At 56.3% G+C, this 27,423-nt stretch overlaps 2 protein-coding genes across 3 annotated transcripts in view; one reads left to right on the forward strand and one right to left on the reverse strand.

The window, feature by feature from the left end:
• ANGEL1 (angel homolog 1) overlaps positions 1-2,556 on the forward strand; it is a 23,192-nt gene extending 20,636 nt beyond the window's left edge. Inside the window, exon 10 of one of the 2 annotated variants that reach the window (XM_082451645.1) lies at positions 497-2,556. In XM_082451645.1, coding sequence (XP_082307771.1) covers positions 497-657 — 161 coding nt within the window. In that variant the 3' untranslated portion in view covers positions 658-2,556. The remainder of the gene's footprint in view (positions 1-496) is intronic. The other variant, XM_082451646.1, reaches the window with a different exon arrangement.
• Positions 2,110-26,097, reverse strand: VASH1 (vasohibin 1). The gene is made up of 7 exons (XM_082451825.1): positions 25,778-26,097; positions 18,953-19,041; positions 17,672-17,728; positions 16,035-16,109; positions 12,981-13,362; positions 11,072-11,184; positions 2,110-10,146 (listed from the first exon to the last, which is right to left on the reverse strand). Exons 1-7 carry the CDS (start codon positions 26,078-26,080, stop codon positions 10,074-10,076), a joined length of 1,092 nt encoding a protein of 363 aa, XP_082307951.1. The 5' UTR covers positions 26,081-26,097; the 3' UTR covers positions 2,110-10,073.
• Between the last annotated feature and the right edge of the window lie 1,326 nt (positions 26,098-27,423).

Here is a 27,423-nt window from a genome sequence, read left to right on the forward strand (position 1 = left end):
ATGAAAATAGAGCACCAGGAGGTGCTCTGTTGGATTTGTTCAGTGGCAGCTGGTTAGTAAGGGACTTGGTTAGGTTAGAAACCCTATTTCCTGTCTTCTCACCCCTCACAATAGTCACAGTATAGCAGTCTATCAGCCCCATGCCTGTTTTGTTTAAAGCATGTCTTTTAAAATGTTTGGATTTTCTGTTGAGAAATCAAATTTTATATAGCAAATCTGGGCTTCGGCTTCTCTTGAAATCAGAAGATCTTGTAATGCTGGGCTTGGACGTGCACTCTAGTTTGCCGCAGTCCCACCGAAGCCACCCGACTTCGTTCATTGACATATCATGGCATATCTGAGAAAATGAGACCTCCGCCAGAGGCGGCAGGAGGTGAGGGAGGATAGGGCCGCCGAGGAGATGCAGCCTCCTAAGGTGTAGCTCCCATGGGGCCCCCCGACCCCGTGCAGTTTGGCTGTGGCTGCCTTACCCACCAGCCTCCGCTTTGTGCTCCAGATCGCAGGCTTTGTCGGGATGGAACTCTGAAGCTCCTGGGCCGGCTCTCCCTCCTCTCTGAAGAGATTCTCTGGGCTGCCAATGGCTTACCCAACCCCTTCTGCTCTTCAGACCACCTCTGCCTACTGGCCAGCTTCGGGATGGAAGTCACCGTCCCATGATGGTCTCCCAGGGGAAGAGAGCTTCTCTTCCAGAAGAGCCACCTGGATCAGAGACTGTGGAAATATCCCATGCTTCTGGAAACTTAGATCCAAGAAACTTACGTCCCCTCCCCTCCCCTCCTTGTTCCCTTTTTCCCATGGCTAGATTTCCTCCAGGCCTGTCCACATTCTCTGCCTGTGGTCCCTGCCCCGCCCCAGCCTCTTCCTAAACCTGTGCCACATACTGGGTGGCCCTGGGAGAGGCAGAAGGGGGGGTTCCCCCTTCCTTCCATGTATCCAGCGCTTCCCCTTGATTTTTAATTACCAGGGTTGCGGGAGCTATTGATCTCATTGGTTATTTGTCTTCAGGCCGTTTCTTGGTGGGGTGCCTTCTGACCTGACCTTCTCCCTGCCTGAGACCCCTGGGCCCAGCCCTCTTGCCAGACACACCCACGTGAGGTGTGTGTCGTAGGTGCATCCTCTCGGGGTGGGACTGCTTTGCGCAGCCCTGCCTGTCTCTGACTAGCCCGCTTTCCACACTGGGGCTGTCAGCCTAGGGGCAGGTGGAGGGCGTGACCGGGTAGCTGTGTGCTGCAGGCACATGGGCACCTGGCTGCCAGCGGTAGGAGCGTGGGCCCGTCTCTCCTTTTATCGTCTGTGTTTCTTTAGGTGTCCATCCTGCCAACCAGGGCATCCTCATCATCCGGGCTCTGGTAACAAGTGGGCCCCATGAGCTGGAGCAGCGGATCCAGGGATGCCCTCGACCCAGAGCTCCCCACAGGCCTGGCATGCTTCCTCTAGGGCTCATCCCTTTCCCTAGGCTGCCCTGTGGGAGGCCAAAGTTTGAAGCCCTGTGTGGGGTCAGTGGGCAGGGGTAGTGGATTGAGGTGCCAAACTCTTTAGGCATGAGGAGGAAGAACTGTCAGGGAACTCTTACCTCACTGGAGGACTGCGGCGAGGGTGGGAGTCCCAGGGGGGAGAGAGCCGGCAGGTTCTGCAGCTGCCTCAGCCAGGACGCAAGACCTCAGGGACTTGTTCCCTTCCCTCTGCACAGCTAAGCTGCAGTTCTCTGTTCCTCTCCTCCCACTGCTTTCTACTCTTTGCTGCCTCCCCCATCCCCTTCCTTTTTTCCCCTAGAAAAGCCTGGTATTTAGCTCAGGCCAGACCTTCTCAGCAGAAAGGTGGCCCTGGGCAAAACTGGCCCAAGAACTGGAGGTGGCGGTGCTCCACTTCCGGCAAGGCCTTGGCTGCTCATGGCCTCTGCTTTCCCTCTCCTGGTGCAGGAGCACCCTGGCCCCTTCAGGGGGCGCTCCCTTGCCCACATGAGTCACCTGCATGCCCGAATCCTGCATTGCTGGGTGTAGCTGCTGGCCCTGCAGACTTGACTTGCTGTTGGCCCACTTGGCCTCCAGAATGGGACTGAAGGATATAGCTGAGAGGCTGGAGTTAGGGACAGTTAGCTAGAGGTTAATGTTTTCTCCTTTTTTTTTTTGAGAGCCAAAGACCCAGCTTGAATAATTCTGCTGCTCCGTTCATGGTTATAAGCTTTCCATGCCTAGGTTCTTGGGAATTTATCTATTCATGTATATTTTTAAACATTGTTTCCTGGGTACTGGGCATGTGCCTGTCTGAGCCCCAGGCCTATCTGTCCACACTCCACCATCCACTCCATTTGTCTCTCCCTGGGCATCTCCTGAGATGGTCTCAAGACAGTGCCCTATTGGTTTGTAGGACTAGGGCCCATCACTTTTTTTCTGCCAGGAAATGTAGTTTAAAAATGGCTAAAGATGGCAGAGGGCAGAAGCTTGATAGATGATCTTCTCCTTGTTTTCTTATTTGTTTCTGTTTTGGAAATGAAAAGCGGTTTTAAATGGTCATTTGAACTCTCTTTTCCAAATAAAGGTTTGCCTTTCCCCCCTACTGTTGGTTATTTTATTAGGATCCTGAAAGGTATGGGGGAGGGAAGGCCTGGGGAATGAGGTGGGCAGAGAGGAAGAGACTGATCCTGGGGTGGGGCCTCAAACCTGAGATCTAGACCAGAGAAAAGGGTTATCATCTCCCTCTGGTAACTGAGCAGTTGCCCACTACTCTGAGGCCTGGGAGGAACGGCTTGAGTGCAGCCTCCTGCCCCGACTTTCGTGGGGTGCAGCTCTCTTCTCCATCCTCGCCAAGCTAGAGGAGAATACTGCTTTCAGCTGCTCTCGTTCTTATTCCAACTGCTGCCCCTGTACCTCCCGTACCTCCGCCTAGTCCAAGCAGAGGAGGGTCTGTGGCGAAAGCAGGATGAGAAGTTTTCCTGGTCAAAGCTATGGCAGCTGCATGAGGCATGATGCACATGGCAGATGCCTCTTGCCGCGCTTCTATTTTTGATCATCTCTTCTGTATTCGGGAGCCAGGGCTGAGCTGTGAGCCACCTGTTGCTGGCAAGGTTTCTCATCTTTCCCGGGCCTCACTGTGCTGGGACTTCGTCTTCCTCCGGCCTCCCTGTGCAGCAGGTCCACCAGCCCCTGTGCCCGTGGGAAGAAGCCCTGAGACAGGTGTGGTTTTCTGCCTTACCTGAACAGAATCCCAGACCCCACACCTCTGAATCAGTACCTGAGAATCTGGGTTATTTAAAGCTACCTGGGTACCAGTTGAACCACCTGGGTTGGGATTTAGCCACGGATTAGGAACACCACTTGTCATCTTGGCCTGGTCACTTGGTGATTGTGGGTAAGTTAACCCCTCCCTATGTTGCATGTATCTTGGTGAAATAGAAATTAAAGTAATATTCTTTTCCGTGTGTGAGGAATTTTCAGATCTGAAATTACGTTATTTGAAGGGATGCTAAGAATCCCAGAGTATTATTGGTAATTACAGTAATTGGTAATTACTGGTAACAGTTGGAATTGAGGGTGGGTAGTTCTCCCTAGTCAGCCTGGACAGTTGGCCCTGGGGGCTTGTAATTACTTTAGAGCTCCTAAGCTTTGAGGTACGTCCCCAGAGACCCCTTTCCTGGCCTGGAGGGCTTCCCCCCCCCCCCCATAAGGTGAGTCACGTAGCATCTGCACGGCACTTTGATTCACAGTTTCCAGAGTGCTTCCACTTCCATGATCAGTAGACAGTTGCACTACAAGGTGGCAGTTCAGGTGTGCATATCTTACCTTTATATCCAAGGAAATAGAGATCCCAAAGAGGTAAACTGAGAATCTCCTTTATTTCTTGCCACCCAACTCCTCAGAACACAGCCTTTCCTGGGAGTAGAAGAGACAGGTTGTCTTGTAAGGCAGATACATGGGGCTGGGCCTGGGAGAAGGGAAATGACCAACCAGCCCTCTGCTGGCTTGTTTTTAAACCCTGTTTTTTCTCCCCAGTTCTTGCCGTGGTGTAGCTACTGGACTAGAGGATTGTTTTCTGATTGGTTACATAAGGCAAAGCATGGCTTCCCGTCTTCTGGGAGCAGGAGGGGCCCACCTCCTCTAGTTTCCACCCGGGGAGAGAGGGCAAAACAAAACTGTCCCAGGCAAGGGCCAGCCAGACGAGAACGTGGTAGGGTGATCTCTGCCAGGTTAGGAGAATGTGACCTTAATTGGGAACTCTGCCTTCTGCCCCATCCCTAGTCAGTTCCTGTGCCCATAAGGCCAGAGGCCTCACACAGCTGCGGAGAGACGAGTGGAGTCTCCACACTCAACATTCTTGGAGGTTTTGTCTTTCCCATGACCAAGTCCTTTCTGGCTGGGGGTTGGAGGGAGTGCACATTCCCATGTGGGCTGCTCAGAGTGCTGTCCCTCAGCCCACCTGAGGTGGCCCATCTCCAACCACCCGCCAGGCCTCAGCGGGTCCCTCACCCCCTTGGCAAACACTATAAGGGTTACCAGGCAGCCTGCATGTGGCCCAGTCGGCTTGGTCTTTGGTATGACCAGCACTTCCTGTCACCACTGCCCTCCACAGTCGTGGTCAGGATGTCAGATCCTGGCAGATGTGGGTGCAGAGCTTCAATCTCTTCATGTCCAGGCCTCTGAGAAGTGCCACCTGCATTTAAAGGTCCGACCCACTTTAGTCATGTGCCTAAACTAGACAGGCACATGCTGTGAGCTTGCAAGAAAGGGAGCAGAAGGAAACGCGGTAATCCACACAGCAAGTTGGGTTCTGGTTCTCTTGGGCGTCCACAATTGGCACTTACCTCTGCGTCAATTCTAAGAAAGTGGCCAAGCAGTGTCCACGGTGAGCCTGGTTGACTCATACAGACTCACCACAGTACTTAACCCAGCCCTCCTTTCACGAGAGCACTCCAGGGCCCTACTGTGTATGAGCCCAGCTCATTGAAGTCCATCCACAAGGCCCTTTACTTGGTACTTTAGCTGAACTTGAATGTGTAAATTTCAACACTGCCTTTGTGTAAAGGTGTATAATCCAAGTTACTCACAAACTCTGGTTTATTGAAAGGCTCTTTTTTGTTATCGTTTAAGCTGGATTTAAATGAACCTGTAATTAACATAACTGCCTCTTTTTAATGGCGTACAGTCTAAGATGTTCATGGATTCCAACAGACCACCCCTCCTCTTCCCAGTGGCCACGCCTCACCACCACGCTACTGAAAGTGAGGGACTCCTGCTGTGCTAAACGACACTTCTAGTTAGGACCTTATGGGGATTGGCTGGGATAAGAAGTAGGAAATATACTCCCTCCTCTTATAAGTCTAGGTTTTACTCTCAAACTGAATGAAAGGAGACCAGAGAAACAGAGAGGAAGGGTTAAAGGTGAAAAATGCTGTGGGGTCTAAAAGATATTTCTGTGCAGGTCTGGTTGTAATTGTTTGGACTTGCCTTAAAGCATTGGGAAGAGGTCCAGAGCTGGAGGGACAATGTAGAGGAAGAAGGGTGGAACCAGCGGTGTTTTCCAAAGCTGTGGCTTTAACCACCATAGATTCTGCACTGGCAACTGTGATGAGAAGGGACTGCAGATCCCTGTTGCTATGGTTTCCTGAAATAGCCTCAGCTCCCAGGAGAACACCCCGCCTTCCTCTTCTGTTCCCGATGGACTGCTGGGGACTAGGGTAGGAAGAGCAGGGCTCTGGAACACATCCTGCGCCTCTGGGGGCTGAACTGGCTGTGTGAGGGAGAAGGGGTTCATTTACAGCCAGCAGGAAAGACCTCCCAGATTAGGATTAACACGAGCTGAGTGGCTTCAGCAGGCTGAGGGTGACTGTCTGGGACCCCAGAAGTTTTATCATGACTGCAGGGGCTGCAAAGTGTCCTGTTGCCTTGTCTGGGGCTCTCCTCACCTCCGGGCAGGTTCTCTCCGGAGCTGCCGAGGCTGACCCTGGTGGGTGGGGCAGCTCCAGCCTCAGCTCCCAGAGGGAAGAAGACAAGGTTTACAAACTGGGGCTTCCTCCCAGCCCACACAGCTGAGCTGGGGAGACTTTATTCATTTCAAGGAAAAAGTGAGAACAGGAATGAGACGAAGTGTAAAAGTCAGAGGGGGAGGGGCAACACTGATATGAGAAGAAGAGGGGGAACAAAGTCCAGTACAACATGGCAGCCAACACAGAGCTCGAGGGAGGGGCCTTCCACCATCACTAGGCCCCAGGCCAAGCGCACCCGATTTCTTCTCTCATCAGACTTGAAGAAAAAGGGAAACTTGGAACTCTGGAGCGCCAAGATGGGGCGAGCGGGGTCAATACTGATGGACTTGGAGCTAGCACCGCGGCAGCCCTGCCTGGCCGGGGTCAGACCTCCCCTCCCACCCTACGCTCCCCCAGAGGACCTCCCTGCCCTTCACACTGGTTTCTCAGTGGAACAAGGGAAGTGGGGATTTCAACACGGCCCGCTTCTGGCACACAGAACGCGGTCGATATGCCGGGCCCAGCTCACACCTCCCTGTACTCGGAGGCTGGGGGGCGGTGCCTGGGGAAGCCGCTGTAGCTAAGCCGAAAACCACCCAGGCAGGAGACCCAGGCGCGCACGGGCACACAGGCCTCTGGGCGCCACCAGCCAGAATTAGACCCCGTCCCTGGGCCGGTAAGTCCAGTCGAAGCTGGAAGCGGTGGGGGGCAAAAGATGACAGAGTGGGCCAGAAACCAGACATGGCCAACCTCCAGGCTCTTTCTGCTGCTCAGAACCCTGGCCCTAGGCTTCATCATCGCACCTGGGGGCTGGGGGCGCCGCTCTCCCCACTTGGCCACGCCCAGGAAGGATGGGGTGGCTGGCGAGATGGGCGAGGGGACCATGACTACTGAGGCCACGGGAGGGAGAGGACTGGCAGGTCGGTGGGTGGGGAGGCTTGAAACCCAATTTCCCAGTGTTCTGACCCGGCACCCAGCACAGAGCACAGGCAGCCAGGCCTTGGGGAGCAATCACTGCCCCCCCTTGCCGACACCCCCATCATCAAGCAGCTTTCTCTGCTCTCCCCTTGACCCCTCCCCAGCCAGCAGCCCCTACCCCTGAGGAACCCACGCTGAGAGCTGGAAGGCAGTCCTGAGTCGGGAGGAGCGAGGCCTGGTCCCTCACAGGAATTGAGATGAGGTGATACTGAGGATGGTGACTAAGGCCCTAAAGTCCCTGCCTCTGCCTCCCCAGAAACTCTGCAGCCAGGCCAGCCCTGGGGAGCAGAGCCTGTGTAAACACGCCCAGGAGGGGAGGAGGGGTTGCTACATATGTGAAACAGTTAAATTAAAAAGCACCGCTGTATCCTGTGGGTGTCCACAGGCCCGAGGTCTGAGCGAGGAAGGGGGAGTGCTAGGGGGTTATCAGCTGTGGGTGGTCGGCTCCCTCCCTGGAAGACAGCAGTAGGGGTTGGGGCTTCGTCCTGATTCCTTCTCCCCAAAGGGCTCGGGAAGGAGCCAGAGGGTCAGAGCACCCTGCTGGGCTCCCATACCAGGAGCGGCTCCCTCACGTCTCACCCTCAAGCCCTGTGGTCCACAGGGGCATCTGGGGTGTCTGCCAATGAGCGGCCTGCACGAGGCACCCACATCCAGACCCACAAAAGTCCTCACTTTCAGCCTCACGCCTCCCAAACGGATCCATCTCTGCCTCAGGTGAATGTGTGAACGTGGGGACCCACCACCCCTCTCCCTGAAAACTGGGATGGGATGGGATGGTGAGTTAGAGCTCATAGTGGTCCTCGGATTGGTCTGGCTGGGGTGTAGCCCGGGGGACAGGTTAGGCACCTTCCCAGGGCCCAGTGACCCATGAGAAACCCAGGGGACTGAGCAGCCGTCTTCCCTGTTGGGCCTGGCTCTGGGCCAAGAGCTGCTGGTGTGAAGAGCTGCCAGCCTGGTGCCTTCCCTGGCGGGCACTTGCATCAGCAAACGCATCCTGTCTCCCTCTCTCCCTTTCTTTGCTTCTCAGGCACAATCCATCTCCCTGGCAGGCTGAGAATTGCACTATTTCTATTCCACTCCACCCCCTCTGGTGTCTCAGCAACCGCAGGGAGTTACTGGTGTGTCTCTGGTCTGCAGCGAGAGCGAACATGAACGTGGGGTAGCTGCCCACTCTGAGCAGCCTCTGCAGCGAGGACGCTGCCCTGGCCCGGCCTGCTCTGGGAGGCCTACAACTTTTCATGCTTTCCACCTCAAAGTACCCTGGTGGACCTCTCCACAGCCCAAGCCCTCTCTACTTCAGAGATTACAAACCAGCATTCTTTTTCACGTTGGGCTTTACAATTTTCTGAACTGACTGCCAACATTTAAAAATCAGCATATTTCACATAAAAATTCAGAGTTCTGGCCTCTCAACAAAAAAAATCAGGCAATCTGATACTGCAGGGCCTGCGCTCAGAATGGCTGAGCAACAGTGGCTGCTTTAATGGGGTATGTTTTCTTTAATTTGCCACAATCCCCACCCAGCCCTGCAGCCCTCCTTTTAGTCATCTGCCTGGCCCCACAGGCATTTGAGTTTACAACTCTGGCTCTGGTCCTCCCTCTTCCAGGCCCCCAGCCCTGCTGCAGCCTTACTGCCAGCTGCCCCTGGCTGAATCATAGCCTCTCAGTATTAAGAAACCTTAATGGTCATCTCATCCAGTTATCCTTCCGTAACCTAAATCCTTTCTATAGCTTTCAAGATGACAAGCAGCCATCTAGTCTTTGCTTGAATACCTCCAGCAATAGGGAACTCACTACTCCCCAAGGCCGTCTGATTCTAAACTCTCCCCCACATTCTTTTCTCACTTACATTCCCCAGTTCTCGGGCCCTGCCTCTCCTTAGTGGCCGCACTGCCCCCTTGACCTACACCTCTTTGTTACTTGGGCCTCCAGAACCTTCCCGCAGGCCCTCCAACCTCTCTCCACAACCTCTCACTTGCCCGCCAGGTATCTCACACCTGCCAGGCAGGCTGTGCAGACTCCAGCAGCTCAGGTTCTTCCCTGATGAGCGGCCTCACGCAACAGGCCTGATCATCACTGGGCCCTCCACACCTACCCAGGCTGCTGAATGAGGGGAGGTAGGGCTGGGACACAGGCAGCCTGATCTGGTCTTCATTTCCCCAGCAAGGGCTAAGGTAATAGGAAGGGGGAGCAGTCCCTGGGGACTACCTACCAGGGGGACAGACCTGGGCCTGAGTGTCCCACCCCACCGCCAGCCATGGTTCCTGGACCCACCAGGTCTATTCAGTCCCCACAGTCATGCTGAGCCCAGTGCATCTCTGGGCCCTTGGCAGAGCCCAGCCCCTCTGCAGGGAGGCCCCGGCTTCAGCAACAGGCAGAGCTGGGCTGAGCAAGCAGGCCAGGTAGGGGTCCGGGAACCCTTCCCCCAGCGGTTCTCTCCTGGGCTCTCGTCCAGCCCTTCCCAGCACGGGCCCTGCCACGAGGCAATGTCAGCCCGCACAGCACTGTCCATGGGGCTGCAGGGGCCTGAGGACCCGCCTAAGCCACAGGCTCTGGCTCTTGGGGCAGATGTGTCCTGTGCTAAGCTCCTGATATGGGCCATACAGCCCTTTCTCAGGGTGGTTCCTACCCTGCTTTCCTTTCCCTGGGTGAAGATTCTGCCAGGGCAGACAGGACTGGAGAAACATCCCTCCCCCCGTCCTGCCAGAGGCCTAGCAGAGCTGGGAGGTTTCCCATAGATGGAATGGACCCAAATCCCAGAGAGACCTTGGGGCAGGGGTACCAGCAGAGCCAGCAACCCCTCCTCACCCAGCCCTGTGGCACTTAGATCCTCTAAGCACTGGCCTTCCAGCCACTGGCAGATCCATTCGTTTTAAGTTTTTTCCCAAATACCTTAAATTTCAGTTGCCGAGTTAAAAACTCAAAATTAAACTCTTCACTGCCTCGTGGTCCAAAGTCAGGGGGCTTGGCCCAGCGGGAGGGGCAGCATCTTGGGTGGCTGAGCTGGGACACGCTCTTCCTGCTGCCCCTCACTCTGCCCCCATCATCAGCCCCAACTTCCCCAGGAGCGAGGCCGGTTCTGGCAGGCAGATCCTGGCCCCCAGAAGTGGGTGCGGCTGGGGCACTGCCGCCTGCCTCACACCCGGATCTGGTACCCATTGAGGTCTGGCATGGCTTTGGGCTCCGAAGGCTTCTTCTCACCAGAAGGCCTGCAGGGAGGAGAGAGCAGAGGAGGGGGAAGGGGTGAGTGGCCCATCAGGGAGGTGCGGGAGCAGGGAGCAAGGGGTGGCTGCACCTGCTGGCTCCCCACCTCCCCAGTCCCCAAGGTGTCCCAAAGGAATCGGTAGAGCCCCTGCGGAAGTGTGTTTCTGGAGCGCCCACACGCCTTGCTGTCCTGAGTGTGGTCCCTGCACTCTCTTGCGGGGTACTGCTTTTCACAGAGGTCAGCAGTTAAGTAAGAAAGTAATAGTGTAATGCGTCAGTCTCTGTGAGGGGGATCTGTTCTCTCTGAAAGCCTCCTAGGTCAAAGTGAAGGATGCTGGATATTGGAGGCCAGCTTGGCGCCCCTTACACCAGAGAGGTGCTTCCAGAATGACAACGACATTTAAAGCAAGAGCCAGGCTGACGTGTAGGAGACAAATCTGATGAGGCAGCCTGGTGTCTTAACGGGATGTTTCTGCCGTCTAGTTACAGGCAGAAACCACAGACTCACAGGGGCAAAAGTTACGTTCAAAGCCAGCCACCAGCCGCCATCTGACGTCAAACATTTTCCAGTGATATTCCTGGAAGGACTCACCGTAGGCAGGGACCCGCCCCTTCTACCCTCCCTCCCATAGAGCCCATTCTGCTGCTGGCCTCCAGCCTTCCCTGTGGGTCTCCGGCTTGGCATCTGGGCCCTGCATAGGATGACCAGTGGGCCAGTGATGTCATCTTCTCTCGAGAAATGGGATTGCATTGCTGCCATATCAACACACAAACACACCATCCCGAGTTCCCTCCAGCAGAGGCAAAAAAGTGAAAGGTGAGAAAGAGAAGAGGTGGGGGAAGAACAGAGGGATCTGGAAGATGAGAGGGAAGGAAAACGCCTTTTGCTGCCTCCCCAGCCCCCCACCCAAGGCGAAACCCTTTTCTCACCGCCTTTCACTGCGGCTGTTCCTGCGATGGGGGCTACACTGGCCCCGCTGTGGGGAGGACACATCCTTCTTGCGGTCCTTGGTGGGGGAGGGAGGGCCGGTCCCTTTGCCAATCTTGGTGGGGAGGAAGAAACAAAGACTCATTCCAGGACTGCCCCAGAGCCCGTCCTGCCCGGCAGGAGCCACAAGCCCCAAAGCTGCCCCGGGCAGGGCCCAGGAATCCTCGAGTCACGCTCTGCCCTGTCTCAGGGCCTTCCCGAACCTGTTTCCCAGGCACTAAAACTGCCAGGGCAGTGGTTCCACAGCAGGGCTGCCTAATCTCCGTTGGCCCCCGAAATTGCAAGGATATGGGTGGAAGTTACTGAGGGTTCATGGTGGCCCTTGAGAAAAGGGCCATTTACCCATGCCCGGTAGATGTGCCGGCTGGGGAAACAGCCCATGTCTGAGCTTTGGGCTGGGATCCTACCAGACCCAAGGGTGACACTGGTTATCTCGAGTCAATCAGAAGTTCAGACTAGCAGCTATATCTGATTAAGAAAAAAATAAGAAAAGCAAGCGAATTTACGCAGCACTGTCCGTTTGAACTGAATCTTCAAAACTTGGGGTATACTGGAGGGGTACTGGAAGGGGGCAAATAACATGGGAAGTGCATAGCACCAAACAGATTGGGAAACAGCACTAAAAACTAAGTAATAGTACCTCCAACTCTAAATCCAACCTGCTCCCCTGAAGATGCAGTAACCCTCCAGCACCTGGGTACCCAGAGCTCTGCAGGGGAAGAACAGGGGAGGACCAGCTCAGGAGGGGAAGAGGGCAGCCCCTGAAAGCGGCAGGGTCAACTATAGCCCACCTTCCGCCCTGGGGAAGGCACTGTTGCCCCACGGTCTTGGCCTAGGGGCTGGCTGGCGGGACAGGGCAGCCTTAGCTCTGCCGCATCCCCGCCGGGACACCTGAAAGCACCTGTGATGTGCCTGGGTTCCCCATCTGGAGACTGAGCCCCAGTTCCATCTGCCTCCCACGGCCCGCGAGCAAGTCTCTGGGCTGCCCGCACCTCAGTTCCTTACCCTGAAAAGGGAGTACCCACCGCCGCCCGCTGCCCTGCCGGCGTTTTGGGGAGCAGCAGTGGATGTGAAAGTGCCACAGTCATGGCTGCGGCCCCAGGCTACCCGGAGGAGCAGAGCACAGGACTGCATGACTGGGCAATGGGGAGGGGCTGGCAGGCCCCAGAGGAGGCACCCCCATACAGGGGAAACCAGGGAGAGGCCAAGATTTCGCTCACCTGTAAGGCTCTGGGGGCCAACCCCTCAGCAGCTCAGCCCAACTACTTCTGGGTCCAGCAGCCCCTCCCCCTCCTCCAAGACCCCTGCTCAGTGGGTGTGGGAAGTGGGAGGAGGAACCACCCCCCCTCGTCTCCCCGCAGTCTGCATCTCCTCCTTTTTCTGACTTCCTCCTGGTCCTTCACTGGGGCTAGGGGTCAAGAGTCAGGATGCACAGAGGTGATCGCAGCTGCTGCCCAGCCCACACTACCATTCCCTCCAGACAGGCCCTGATTTCCCTCGTCCTTACTCACAGCCCCCTCCACCTGGCCTGTGGCACCCCTGCCCTCCTCCACGTGCCCAAACCCGGCTCGTCTGCTGCCCCCTCCAGAGCCTCCCCTGGCCTGCTCACCTGAGGGGACTGCCTCATCGATAACGACCTTTGTGCAAAGCCCGGAAACTTCTCCCCCTCATCTCCCTTAATCCTGGCACCACCTCTGCTGGGACGGGGGCGGGGGGACAGGGGAGGAGGGAGGGGGCTTCCCTGGAAGAGCGACCCCCTAGGAAGCAGCAGCCCTTCCGTCTCCACCCCTGCCGACCCCTGGACGCTCACGCCCCTGGACGCTCGCGGGCGGGGCGGCCGCACACACGGACCTTGAGCCGCATGTCGCGGGCGTGCCGCTCCAGCTCCTTGCGGAAGTCCTCGCGGCCCAGCCTCTCCACGTCCAGGACCGAGTGCTTCCACTCGATCTGCTCCACGCTGTGCGGGTCGTGGGACACGCACTGGCCCAGCTTCACCTTCTTCAACACGTGCCAGCAGCGGCTGTAGGCGGCCTCGTAGTCCAGCACGAGCTCGCTGAGCGTGCGGAAGGCCGGCGGCTTGTACATCAGGTCCTCGCGCCGGCTCATGCCCAGCGCCCCGTAGCGGCCGCCGAAGTTCACCCCCAGCACGATGTGGCGGAAGTAGTTCCCTGAGAAGTAGGTCTTGAAGCTGATGGGGAAGCGTTCCAGGGTAGGCATGCTGTTGGTGAGGTAACTGGCCGCGCCGCCCCAGCTAAGGAAAGAGCCAGGGAGAGGCCCGAGGGCCAGCGCGCAGGGGCGGAACGGGGACGGCCTCCACCCCAACCTGGGAGAGGCTAAGTGAGCGGCCCTGCACCCCAGCTCCTGAGTGCAGGCAACAGGTCTTGCTCATCTCCACTTCCTGTCGTCAGGGTTGGGCCTGGCATAAGTAGGTGCTCAATAAACTCAATCTCTATGGGTCAGGGCACTCAGTGATTACCGGCTGCTGCTATGACGTCAAGCAGGGCTCACCAAATAACACCTTAAGAGTGAGGCCGGCACTCCAAACTGCAGGGCCCTCCAGAGTCCTGGGCTGAAGGAAGGGTAAGAGGGCCCTCTGCCCACCACCCCATCTCCCTCTCTCCTCCTGTCAGTCACACAGCCCTCCTCACCTCTGCCTTGCCTCTCACATGGTCTTTCTCTCACACACACTTCCTCACAGATGCACTGACAATCCTGTTCTCTCTCTCTCCACCCCCCACGCACAGACATACTGCCTGTTGCTCTTCAAATAAAACCAAGCTTGCCCCCGTGGCCTGGGAGGCCGAGAGCCTGGTCCAGCGGCCCACTGCAACCTCCACAGGGGACCTTCTGCACCAGCTCTTTCCTCTAGCTGTTCCCCTCCACCCCCCGCTGCAGCTGCCAGCTCCTCCAACCTCCCTTTCTAAAGCAAGTCTGCTCTACGTATTTTCCCCACGGCCCATCACCACAATCTGTAACTATTTTTCTTATTTCTTGGTTTACTTGTTTATTTTTTGTCTCCCCGGCTAGAATGTAATCTTCTGAGAATGGGGACCTTGTCTGTCATGTTCTTTGCTGTATCTCTGGGGCCCAGCACAGAGGTGGGCACATAAGAGTCACACAAAACTCTTCTTGAACAAAGGGTAGAATGAGATAAACAGGATAAAAGCTTGGAGGAGAGACCACGGAGACACTGCATCCAGTGTCCTACGTGCACCCGCTCATTCAACTGTCCTAACAAACTTGCAGGATGGGATTGCCATCGTCCCCTTCTGCAGAGAAGGACTCCAAGGCTCAGAGATGTTAAGGAACTTGTTCAGCGTCACACAATGAGGATGCGGCAGAGCTAGGATTCAGGTCCAGGTTGGCCTGACCCCGAAGTCTGTTCTCTCAGTCACCACGATGCTTACGGAGCCCGACTCCTTGCAAGCAAGTGACTGGGGACACAGATGAGCAAGGTGCAGGCTCAGTGTGCAGCGAGGATGAGGCCCAGGGACAAACCCAATACAGCGCTCACCATGTGTGTAGGAGGGACCCGTGGTGGTCCTGTGGGGACAACGGGGAGGGGTCCCCCCAGATGTGGGCTGCTCCTGTTTTCTTCCCGCCTACGTACGAGCCAGCAGGTAACCCCTGAAAAGCCTGCAGGACCACGTGATCCCGTCTGGACCAGCTTCTCTGTGTGCTCAGGGGGAGGGGAGCCGCGTCTCCCTCTTACGACGGGGTGGGAACCTCCACTTTCGTGTGTGGCTCTGAAGGGGTTGCTGGCAGCAGCCTGGAGTTCTTGGGCTGGCCTCACACTCGTCCCAGCAAAGAACCCTTTGGACAGGGCCATGCTCGTGGGGCTCTTTGGTCCACAGAGGACTGCCACAGTAGGGTTAGCCCTGAGGACCCCTCAGGGAGGGGGACCGGGGGGCACCCCTTCAGTCTCTTCACATAGTTTAAGGCAGGTGTGCCTACGGGGGTGGGGAGCGTCCCCCTCAGATCACAGTAGTCCTCCTCAAAGAAGCTGTGCTCCTGGCCTTTGACCGTCATCTTCGCGTCCGTGACCCGCCCTAGCGAGTGGACTCCTCCGAACCATTAGGCACCTGCCGCCTTGCCCTGCTCGGCACAGAGCCAGGTGCCTGCACCAGGGGTGGCAAACAGAATATTTAAAAGCCTTGGTAGGTACAGGAAAGAGGGTGATGTGAGGGGTGGGCAGAGATAATGGATTGAGATTGGCCTTCAATTGGTAAAACTGAGTGATGGGCACATGGGTTCCATTATATTAATCTATGTTTATACAAGGTTAAGATTTTCTGTAACAAAACAAAACAGGGTAGGGCTCAGGCAGGGTCCACTTATGACAGAGAACTGGCCATAAACACCTGTCTCCTTACTTTGCTCTAACTGGGGATATTAGGGGGCTTATACATCCCACTTAGCTACTCTGGTAACCCAGCTATAGGTCCCAGTTCTACCCTTTGGGTGGGGGAGACTGAGAAACCCTGTTTGCTTTTTTTTTTAAATAGGCAGTTTTATATCAAAGATCCCATCCATCATCTCCACAAATTAACATGTCCTGGAAATGCCAACATTTGGGCATCCAACCTGCTTCTTCCAGACTCTGGTTCTGGGAAATAGCACAACAGCCTTATGAAACAATGTGCCCTGATTTGTGGTTCGGAGAACAGGGTCACTGCGTCCACGACTCAAAAAAGCTGCCCAGTAAGCCTCGGAAGTTAGCAACTGAGGTACAAGGGACTGAGTCCCCCTCAAGCTCGTTCACTCTGGACCAAGTTCATGACTGCTGGGAGAGGGAGCTGGGAGGGCCCTGGAGCTCACTCAGCCCTCCCTTTCCAGAGGACGAAGCTGTCCCAGAGGTGCTGAGCACGTGCCTACCCCCACCTAGGGCTCTCAGAGGAAGGATACATTCCCAGGATCACGGCTTCCAGGCATTTGATTGGCAGAGCCTCTTTGGTCATTTCCTTGGCCAGGTCCATCAGCCTGGGGGGAAGGGAGGCAGAGTCATAAGGACAGAGGCTCCTTCCAGTGAAGGAGTAACACGAGGTAGACTAGAGATGCTAGATGGACAAAGACTCCCCTCCCTTCCAAGCTGCCTCAGCTCAGGCCCAGCACCTCCCTCTCCTTCCCCTCACATCCTTCCTGAGCCTAAGGGGGTGGGAGAAGAGGCAACCACTGAAGATAAGGAAAGAGGCCTCTTCCCCCTCCCCTCAGGCTCTGCTCCAAGACCTCTGGAGGGGAGCATGAATGGGGGGCATGCAGTGGTAGGCAGATCTTTGACAGCCGCTGGGCTAGGGGCCCTCTGTGAAGATGGTGCTTGGGGGGCCCATGGGAAAGCATGCCAAGGATGCTGGAGATCTTGGCCTTGATCTTGATCTTGTCTCTTCCACAGCACAGTGGACACCCCTGACCCAACTATGACTTCTCTGAAGAGTTTGTAATTGATTGTAACTGCTACCCCGCAGCTGGCCAGCTGCCTGGGGCCTGGACATGGGATCTCAAGAAGTTAGCTGCCCAGTGACTCCCCTGCCTGCTCTTGAACTTGGAATTCAGGCCACTTTAACATAGACTATTCCTGAAGACGGGTTCCTCCCTCCTCACCGAATGCTGCCCCCTGGGCCTGGGAATGCAGCCTGGCCACTGGCTTTGCTGGGGAGGGTGCTGGACTCCTCCATCCCATGAGGCTGGAGCTGGGCCCACACACACAGCGGCCACAGGACAACAAGAGCAAAGCTTTGGGGTTAGGAAGGCTGCACTCCCCCCAGGGGTTTGGAGAGGGGGTAATTAATGAGCTAATAAACCATTTAAAGCATTTTTTACAAGGCAGTGAACATGGGCAGATTATATGTGGAGCAAGACGTAAAATTCACATTAATTTTAAAAGCACAGGGTTTTAGACGCCTGGACAGCTTTGGGCTGGGCCCCCAGACCCAGCTGTGGCATTCAGTCTCCACTCTGCTCTGCCCTAAGGGTTTCTTCGGGGTGGATCCAGTCAGGGGTCAACACTTGGGGTGTAGAATGGGAAGTGAGAGATGCAGCGTTCTCCCCAGTGGGGTCCCTGTTGCTCAGACACTGGGCCTTGTACTAAATGATCAGAAGAGAGTCCAGTAAGGCCACTGGGGTGATACGCAGGTCCCTGCCCGGGGGGGAGTGCACAGGCAGCTCCAGGGAATGGAGAGAAGGCGGAGGGCTCTCCCCTGCGAGGCCCACCTCTCTCAAAAAGAAGACAAGGCTCACACCCAGACATCTACCTGGGACTGCCCTCTGTCATCACCAGGCTGGGGGGCTGCCATCACCCTCCTGGCTCAGCATGGATGTCAGGGTTCCTCATCCTCAAGGGAGCCCCGGCTGCCCGTCTCGGCCAGAGTCCCCTCTTTAGGATGTCCTAAGGAGGGCCCCACAGTGGTACTTGCCCTGCTGGCGGGCTCCCCTGGGAAGAGTCCCTGCCTGCCTCAGAAGCTTCCACCCACAGGTGCCCGAGGGGCTCCAACTGGACCAGGCGCTGTTACTTTGGTGCAGAGGGAGGAGGCACTCCCCACACTTACCCTGTCAGAGGTCTGCTCTTCTTAATTTCAAAGAACTGCGTCCCTGTGTGATTGTACCTGTGGGTGCTGGTTAAGGGTTTCCTGGCTTGACCTGGAAGAGGCGTGTCCCTCTGCCCTCATCCAGACCCTGGGGATCCAGCACTCCCAGGGGTGCAGGCTGGGTAAGGACCCCACAAAATGCTTCTGTAAGGCACCTGGGAGGATGCCCAAGACCTGACTGTCTGAAGGGAGAAGGGGACGCAGCACGCTGCTTCTCCTTGCCCCACAGGGCCCCTCTGCGTCCTTCTCTCTCATCCTCTGCTCCCACCCTTGCTCTCCTAGGGAGGGAGCCGTGGGGCAGGCAGCCAGGCAGGCCAGCGCTGGGAAAGAGGCTGAGCCCTGGGCAGCTCTCTGCAGTGCCTCATATTCCAACCAGTGAGAAGCAGCACGAACTGAGAGAAGGCTGGGGTGGGATTCCTGCACGACTAAGTTGCTGAGTACTGCTCCCAAGCCAACCGCCTCCTTCTCCGGGCCCCAACTGCCCCCGGACCCCCCACGGCAAAGGAAGGGCTGGACCCAGTTTTCAGTCACCAGCCTGGCTTTTCTTCTGCTCAGGACCCGCAACTGGTGCTTGGTCCTGCCATCTCTGACCGGCTCTGCAGCTAGGAGGGCGGGGGAGAGCCTAGGTCGCATAGCTCCAGGCAGGGCACAGGGGTGGAGGGGCCCAACTCAGGGACACTGAGGAATCCTGGGCTCAGGGGAGGCTCTTCCCATGCTGGGCAAGTGGCCTCCTGCCAGGGAAGAAAAAGGTGAAGAAATGGGAGACACTGCCAAGATGTGGAAGTGACCTCCCGAAGCATAAAATCCTTTTTCTCCTCCATCTACCGGCTGCCCTCCCACCACACACCCATTTTAGACCAGTTTTTAAACAGCCCCAAGGGAAATTCCCCTCTCTCCCTCTGCTGGCGCTGGATGGCCAGCAGAGGAGGTCTGGCCTGGTGGACCTGGACTAGGCTTCCACCAGCAGGTCGCTGAGGAGACATTCAGCCCGTCACACAGAGGAGGAAGCAGGCGGCAGAGAGGCTGGAGTGGGTTGGCATTCATCAAACTACCTCCAACACCCGGGCGGACACAGGCTGTGCTTACACGGCTCCGGGGCACAGAGGTGCCGTGGGAACGGCGCCCCTGGAGTCGTGGAGTGAGGCTGCTCTGCCAAGCCCTCTCTGGCCCCATCCAAAAACAAGCCCCACTTGGCCTTTGGACCAGCCAGACGGTGGCCATGGCCCTGACCAGGGAGGATACTGCAGCTCCCTGATGTAGCGCTGCACAGCTTCCAGGCGCTCAGGGACAGGAGTAGACGGCTGGAACGTAGGCACACTCGGTATGGGAATCTGGGGATAGAGAAAGAGCTCTGGTCACAGAGGGACGCTCACCGTGGAGCTTCCAGCCCACCCAACACTCAGATGAGCCCCCAGAGAAGCCACATCCCATGGAGGGCCACCCCAGCTCCCTCCTCGGCCGAGCCTCTCTCCTCGGCAGCCCCTTCCAGAGGCTCCCGTCAGGCCCCCACCACAGCCCTTCCTCTCCCTCCTGGCACTGGACAGCATTTCTAATTTGGAGCTTACGTCGATGTGCCAATTTTATGCTTCTTTAATGATTTCAGAAAAACACAGGTTGACTCACCAGACTCACAGGTTTTTGAATTTTAAATTTCATTAACTTCAAGGCTTCACAGGAATGTCAGTATTGGGGTGGCGTTCACTCTGATCAAAATCGGTTTATCAGGTGTCCCTGCCCTGGGCTGGGGGAGCGCTCCGTGAGAGGTGAACACACCCTCGGCAGGTGGTGTCACCCACCCCACCCCCATATCACAGCACATCGACCAGGCCTTCCAGCTCCAAGCTGAGCTGTCCAGGAGTAAGTGCAGGGGGACGTGGTTTGGGACAGGTCTTGCCATGGACTAGCCACTTTGAAGGGGTTTCACGGCGGCACAGGGACTCCGGTTCCCCTTCAACAGCCCCCTGTCCTACCAGCTCCACACCTGTAACCAGCACAGGTGGCCAGGGAACTGGACAGTCCTCCTCACCAGAAGAGACTTTCCAGAGCCAGACCCAGGAAGGGGAGAGGTGGGGTGTCGGGCAGGGGCCTCCTGGGGGCTGGGAACCGCCAGCCTGGGCTGCCCGGATGCTGGGAGTCAGGTTAGGAGCTGTGGACCCCCAGGGCTGTCCCTCAGCAACCAAGCCAGGAAAGAGGACACCACCAGGTGTGCACCCCCAGGCCACCCTCTCCGGCCAGGGGAGCCTGAAGGCTGGCGGTTTGGCTGCAACAAGTCAGTGAGGCCTCGGAAGCCAAGGGAAGCATCAACTGGGTCCTCGGGGTTACAGAACGGCCTTCACTGGGTAGAAGAACCAGATTTCCAGGGCCAAGGCCCACCCCTCTGGGGTCCCCCTTGGCTACCAGCACTGCCAGCTGTGAGGTGGCCTCGGGCTCCTCACACGAAAAGGTCCCACGCTCTTCCCCCCAGGCCTCTGCCCAGCCCCCCAGCAGGCAGGGGCTGCTGAGAGTGTCGATCTGCGCAGGTAGGGAAGGGAAGGGGTAAAGCAGGAGCCCACAGGTAGGGCTGGGCTGGGGGAGGTGCTCCCTGTGGTGTGGTGAAGGCACAGTCTTTCAAATAACGTGGCTACAGCGGCTGGGTCTCTGACATGAAGGGAAGTGACACACCAGTGATCACAGATGGCAGGGGGACACAGCACAGCCTCTAACAGACACTGACTTGCCCCTAAGGGCCGAGCCACAGAGGGAAGGCCCAGTCCAGGAGACAGCTCTGCGTGAACTTCCTCCCCCTCCCTGCCAGTCCCTCCTTCCGGTCTGGGCAGTCGCAAGCCGCTGACACCTCATCTGGAGGAAGCTACTTTCCCTTTCACACCACCCCCTGCTGCCCAAACTGTCGCCACCACTTACAATCAGCAGAGGGATAAAAGCCCCGGACAAACGGTGGGCTCTCCCCCTGCCTGCCTGACCACCCCGTGCCAGATGGGCTCCAGAACTCTCTGAGGGCCTGGCTGGCCTCCCCGTGTCAAGGATATGGGGTGGGAGAGGAATGAGAGGAATTACTACACAATTTACTATAAACAGCATGGCACGTGGCTTCTTCAGGTGGAAGATCGATCCCAGGCATGTCATTCCCACTTCCTGTGAGGGCATCCCGTGACTTCTAGGAGCTTGGGGAGGGACTGTAAGTACACCCTCCCGTGAGACACTCCAAACAAGGAGGGCACTGCGGTCCAAGAGTCCTTTGACTAAGCTCACAAGAGCCAGCCCTGGGCCAGGGCCGGGCGGTACCCACGAGGGCATCCCCTGCCATCCAGACAGAGGACCCAGGAACTGGCGGCTCTGCAAAAACTAAACGGCTCCAAAAAAGTTAAAAAAGACCTGGGATCCATGAGCAGGGGCTTAAAGGCCACCATCACTGAGGCTTAGCTGGAGGGAGCTGTCCAGCGGCTCAGTGACACATTAACTCACGTTAACCATTGCCAACAGGCCAGCACCTTTCTTCTCAATGTTCACACGAGCATACACTCATTCACTCAAAACAAACAGACAAGATTCTGTACATCCAAATGATCAGGCCTAGTGGAGGGCTGGCAGCCTGGGTTTGCCCACAGCCCCCAACCCCAAACCAGAAGCCAGGAAATGTGCCCTCACTGTTGAGCAGTGGGGTTAAGTGGGGTCACAGTGGAGGTAAGTGATACTGGCCCAGATCAATTCAGGGATGACTCCTCCTCCACTACCAAGGCCAAGGGTTACCTTTGCTCCAGGAACCCCCTAAAGTCCTGAGTTCTATTAAGACATTCTCCCTGGCGGAGTCCATCTCAGTCTAGAACAGAAAGGAGGCTTGGGGGAGGTGGGGCAGCCCGTAGCTGAGTGTGTGGACAGGAAGTAAGATAGCCTAGAGGCTGACAGAGCTGGATCTAGAACCAGTCCATCTCTGTCTAAATCCCAGCCCTGCCGTTCACTGCCTGGCAGCAAGATCCTAGTGGGTGCCATAACAGAACCAACTTCGGAGCCTAGATGAGACACTGCATGTCCAGGCCTTAGGACAGGGCCTAAGGCCCTGCACACAGTCCTCTGTACACAGCAGAGGCTCGGTTCCTGCCAACTGTCACTGTTATTCCTGTGCGTGCCAAAGACACTGGTCAGCCCATGAGGACCCCGGCAATGCTGGCTTTTTGGGGGAGATGTCCAAATTCGCATTTTGCAGGAGCTCAGTGTCCAGAGCCCCACCAGTGGCCGCTGAGCTTTCACAAAGGTGGTGGCAGGGGCTTCCCTGGTGGTGCAGTGGTTAAGAATCAGCCTGCCAATGCAGGGGACACGGGTTCGAGCCCTGGTCCGGGAAGATCCCACACGCCATGGAGCAACTAAGCCCGTGCGCCACAACTACTAAGCCTGCGCTCTAGAGCCCGCGAGCCACGACTCCTGAAGCCCGTGTGCCTAGAGCCCGTGCTCCGCAACAAGAGAAGCCACGGCAATGAGAAGCCCATGCACCACAACAAAGAGTAGCCCCTGCTCACAACCACAGAAAGCCCACGCGCAGCAATGAAGACCCAACGCAGCCAAAGATAAATAAATGAAATAAACAAATTTATTAAAAAAAAAAAAAAGGCAGTGGCAGCTTGAAACATCAAGGAGACATTCATACAAAGGGGCACAAACTGCTCCTGGATCTGTGATCCTTTTAGAAACTGCTGCCCTTTAACATACTGGCATCATCCTTTTAAAGGACGTTTCCCCAAAGCGCCTGTGGGGTGGTCTGCTGCACCCTCACCTCCTTGCTCCATTTGCTGGGTACGTATTACATGCTCACCCATTTCACATGCTTTACTTCATCAGTCCCTCCCAATAACCCCTTGAAAGTGGGTATTGTTATTATGCCCATTTTATATTTCACAGCTGAGGAAACTGAGGCACAAGGAGTTTGCATACCTTCCACCTACAAGTAGTTAAGGGAGAACCAGGATTTGAACATGGTGGATGTGATGTTTTATCACACTACACTGCAGGGGCCATACAGGTAACCACAGGGAAAGCAGGCTGAGAGTGAGTGGTGGGGACTGTGGCCGCCTGGGGGAGTGGAACCAGCCCTCACCCCCAGCTGCCTGCTGCCATGTGGGATCACAGATTCTCTGTTCCCAGATCTTCTCATTTTCTGAAAAGATGCCAAAAATCTGGACCTTGATGTGAAATCTCCCTAGTTTAAATTTTGGCTCAAGTGGTCTTTTAAAACATTATGCCAGGGCTTCCCTGGTGGCACAGTGGTTGAGAATCCGCCTGCCAATGCAGGGGACACGGGTTTGATCCCTGGTCTGGGAAGATCCCACATGCCGCAGAGCAACTAAGCCCATGCGCCACAACTACTAAGCCTGCACTCTAGAGCCTGCGAGCCACAACTACTGAGCCTGCGTGCTGCAACTACTGAAGCCCACGCAGAGCCCATGCTCTGCAACAAGAGAAGCCACTGCGATGAGAAGCCTGCGCACCACAACGAAGAGTAGCCCCTGCTCACCGCAACTAGAGAAAGCCCGAGCGCAGCAACGAAGACCCAACGCAGCCAAAAAAAAAAAAACCAAAACACACCAAAAAAACCCATTATGCCGTCCCCAAACTCTTAGTCTCACCACAGTGTAACCTCTTCTGTGAATGCCTCTGTGTCAACTCCAAGGGCATGACCACTCAGGGAGGGGCCAGCCCAGCACTGGGTGCATACTGCTGGCACTCTGGGATCTGACCCTGATGCCTCCTGGCCTCCTCCACCCTGCCCAGACTCTGGGGCTCCTTCCTACTCTGGGCCGAGGTGGAGGAGGAACCCCACACACACTTTTCCTGTGGTTTGAGGAGGGGAAGTTTCAATTTTCCCAATCCTCTCACAAAATTCCTTCAGGACCTGCACACTCCTGTCAGTCATGACATCCCCCCACAGACAATAGCTTCATTCCTTCATCAGTATCTTTCCTATGCACGAAGCTTGAAGATGACAAGATGACATTACCAAACCAGTTGCTAATGAGGTTGTCAATTTTTTTTTTTTTCAGCCCCCAGGAGTTGTGACAGTTCTGCAGGGGACCATTCACACTCTCTCGTAGCCTGATTTAGACATCAGCAGGATGGCTGGATAGCCATCTGCTAATCCCCAACTTGCTCACGTGGGAGAAGCATGTGGCTCTAGCTTCACTGGAACAAATGCTGAGTGAGATCTAGCCTTCTCTCCTGATGAAGGATGTGAACAGAGGTAATGAACATCCAGTAACCAGTACTGGTTTGAGGCTTTACAGTTTCTTAAATGCTTTAAAACATATTCTCTCATTTAAGCTTCACTACAGTCAACCCCATTCTACAGATGAGAAAACTGTGGCTCAAACAGGTTGAAGGGGCCTGCTTGAGTTCATAGCCAGGTGGGTGATCAGAACAGATGTCCATATCCTTTGACGCCACACTTCCTTTTCCAGGCATTTATCCCAAGGAAATAATCAGAGATGGACCCCCAAATTCATGTTTTAGAATGTACAACACAGTGTTCACTTTAAGAATAAATTATCAGGGGCTTCCCTGGTGGTGCAGTGGTTGAGAGTCTGCCTGCCAGTGCAGGGGATGCGGGTTCGAGCCCTGGTCTGGGAGGATCCCACGTGCCGTGGAGCGACTGGGCCCGTGAGCCACAATTGCTGAGCCTGCGCGTCTGGAACCTGTGCTCCGCAACAAGAGGGGCCGCGATGGTGAGAGGCCCGCGCACCGCGATGAAGAGTGGCCCCCACTTGCCGCAACTAGAGAAAGCCCTTGCACAGAAACGAAGACCCAACACAGCCATAAATAAATAAAATTCTTTAAAAAAAAAAAAAAAAAGAATAAATTATCAGAAACAATGTCCAGACACAGGGAATTAGCTAAATTCTAATTTAGTACAGAAGGCGATTAGGTAGCCATTCAAAATCAAACCACATTTGATTTCCCCTGGAAATATAAGGCAGTTGCCCAACTTTCAACCTCTGAATTCAGCCTGTCCCAGAAGATAGTCTCTGATGGTTCTACCAATAACTTGGTAAAAAGAAAACAAAATAGGCCACCTGTCTCCATGTCTAATCCACATTAACTGCTGCTCTCCCTGGCCCCCTCCTTCTCACCTGAGCAGGCAGGACCTGAGCCTGGGGCTCTGACCTCTGTCCAGTTGGCTTTTCTTGGGGGACTTCAGGACTCTGCATTTGGGAGAGTGCTTCCTTAGTCTTAACCATAACGTTGGGAAAAAAAAAAAAAAATCAGGCACGTTTTTCCACCTAGCACTATAGGGCACAGAAAGTCTCAAGAACCCTTTCATTCAGCAAACACTTACAAGTGCCTGTTCTGTACCAAGCACACAGGAGGCCTTGGAAAGACAAAGATGAATGAGACAGCCTCAGCCTCCATGGTGACACAACTGAAGGAGCGCCGTCATGGAGAAGTTCCAGCCGTACACAGATAAATGACTGAGCTTTGCCCCTCTCCACAGGCCCTCTTCTAACTGCCCTTGAACCTCGTGTCCCCCCAAGCAGAGGCCCTGGAACCGGAACACCTGGGGGTGAGACCCAAGCTCTGCCACTTACTGGCTGTGGGACCCCTAGTTCCTACTTGAGTTTTCAGCATTCTTGTCTGTAAAATGGGTCCCCAAACTGCACTTAATGCACAAGGCTGTTGAAGAATTCAGCGAAACAACACATGAAAATATTTTCTCAACATCTTAAGCCCTGGAGCCTCCTTAGTCATTCATTCTCTCTCTGCCCACAGTTCTCTGGCTTAGCAAATAAGATGTCAGGCCACTTTAGTGTACTTGTTAGTTAATCTGCTGCTCTGCCCACAAAACATGGGCTTTTTAGAAGAGATAGAGGAGGGCCTCCTGGAAACAGGGCATGTGGACCTCACAGAACAACCTCAACGGCAATTGAGAGAAAGTTCTTCTGGACAGGTTCAACCTACCTATATTTTTAACATATTACCATGCCAGTAGTTCCCTACCCCAACACAGAAAGTGTCCCTTTGTTCTGGAAGCCCCAAGGTCACTAAGATCTTAGCTCTCCGCTCCCCTCCCACACACAAACCCCTCACCTTGGGCAGGTCCATGGCCCCACGGATCCGCTGAGCCACCTTCTCTCCATCGGGGTGGATCTTAGCCACGTGCTTCCACATCCTCTCCCAGGTGGCCTCGTCCACAGGCAGCCCACCCCGGTTGATAAAGAAGGGGATGCCTCCATCTCGCAGGTCCTCTTCCCCTTCTTCTTCTGGCTCATCATCTCTCTGGGCTGAGGCTCCTTCGCTGGTCTCCAAACGCCTGGCCCCAGAGGGGACAGCAGCGGCAGTGGGGGCAGCACCGCTGCCGCCGCCCCCGACCACCTTCTTCCCCCCTGGCATCCCCAAATCCTTGACGGGGGTGGGAGGATGTCTCAGCGGGTAGGGGTAAGAAAGGTGGCTCACAGGAGGCCTCCCACACACCAGCTGCAGAGATAACACATGGCCAAACAGAGTGCAACGCGCCTTTAAGAAACCAGGGCGTGGCTCCCGTACAATAAAATACTACTTGATGGGGTGGGGGGGCGGAAATCAGTGCCTCAACGTGAAGTGCGGGGCAGAGGGGGTTGGTTGTCCCGGATGAGCCTTAGAGGCCTTGTTCTTTTTGAAAAACGGGATCTAGAGAATACATCCCAACTTGGCAGTTTTCACAAAGCAACCCCATTTGACGGCGAGAACAATAACGGACAGCAGTCTGGGCTGGCCGAGGAAAGTCGGACGGAAACTGAGGCCAGGCAGCTCAGATCTGCGGCCACGAAAGGGTCAAGGCACGAGTGCCCACGCCGACTGGGCGCCTCAGCTCCCAGTTTTGAAGGCAAGCAAATTCCTCTACAAAATATCGCACTCTCACACCTGCGCACGCTCCGGGGTGGGGGACCGACCCGACTCCAGGCCGCGTCAGCTCCGAGGCGGGACCCCCGGACCGGAGGGCGGTGAGGGGGTGCGATTTCTCCGACGCGACGAGTCTGGGAGCCAAGACTCGCAGCTGGCGGGGCGCGGGGAGGGGGCGCGCGCCGACGCGCACATTCCACGCCCGCAGCCAACTCCCCGCACAAAGTGGGCTTTGTCTCGGCCCCCTGTGCCCTCGCCCCCGGGAAGGAGCGGCGGAGCCCCCAGAAGGGGGAAGGGCGCGGCGGGGAGGAGAAGCGGGGAGCGCCAAGGCCCCTCCGGTACCCAGCCGGGCGCGTCTCAGCGGGCGGATGGCGGGCACCCGGCGCCAACCTGCGCCAGCCGAGCCATCGCGGGGCGCGGGTTCCGCTCCCGGGCCCGGGGCTCAGCGGGGAAGGCTCGGGCGGGGCGCAGGGTCACCGAGCGGCGGGCTGCGGCCACAGGGTCGCCGCCCTGGACTGGCTGCAGCATGGGCGGTGGCGCGGCCGGGACGGGCGAAGGATGCTCCGCGGCTGTTCGCTCGGGCTCCAGCTGCGTACCCCACGCCCCCAGCTAAGGGCTGGAGGCAGGACAGCTGGGCGGGGAGAGCAAGCCCGGAGGCTCGCGCAGCCACGGCCGCGGATGAAGCTGGAGGCGAGTGACAAAGCCTCGGCGAACGCGGGCTGCGCTAGTCCCCGGAGAGCAGCCCGCCGAGCGCGGGGTCCACGCGCAGGTCGCTGCTCCGAGGCTCGGCGAAGATCAGGCCACCACCACCCCCGCCGCCTCGGGACCCAGCAGCTGCCGGCGGGGTCCACTGC

Source organism: Balaenoptera physalus (genome assembly GCF_965194825.1).
Source record: "Balaenoptera physalus genome assembly, chromosome: 2".
NCBI lineage: Eukaryota > Metazoa > Chordata > Mammalia > Artiodactyla > Balaenopteridae > Balaenoptera > Balaenoptera physalus.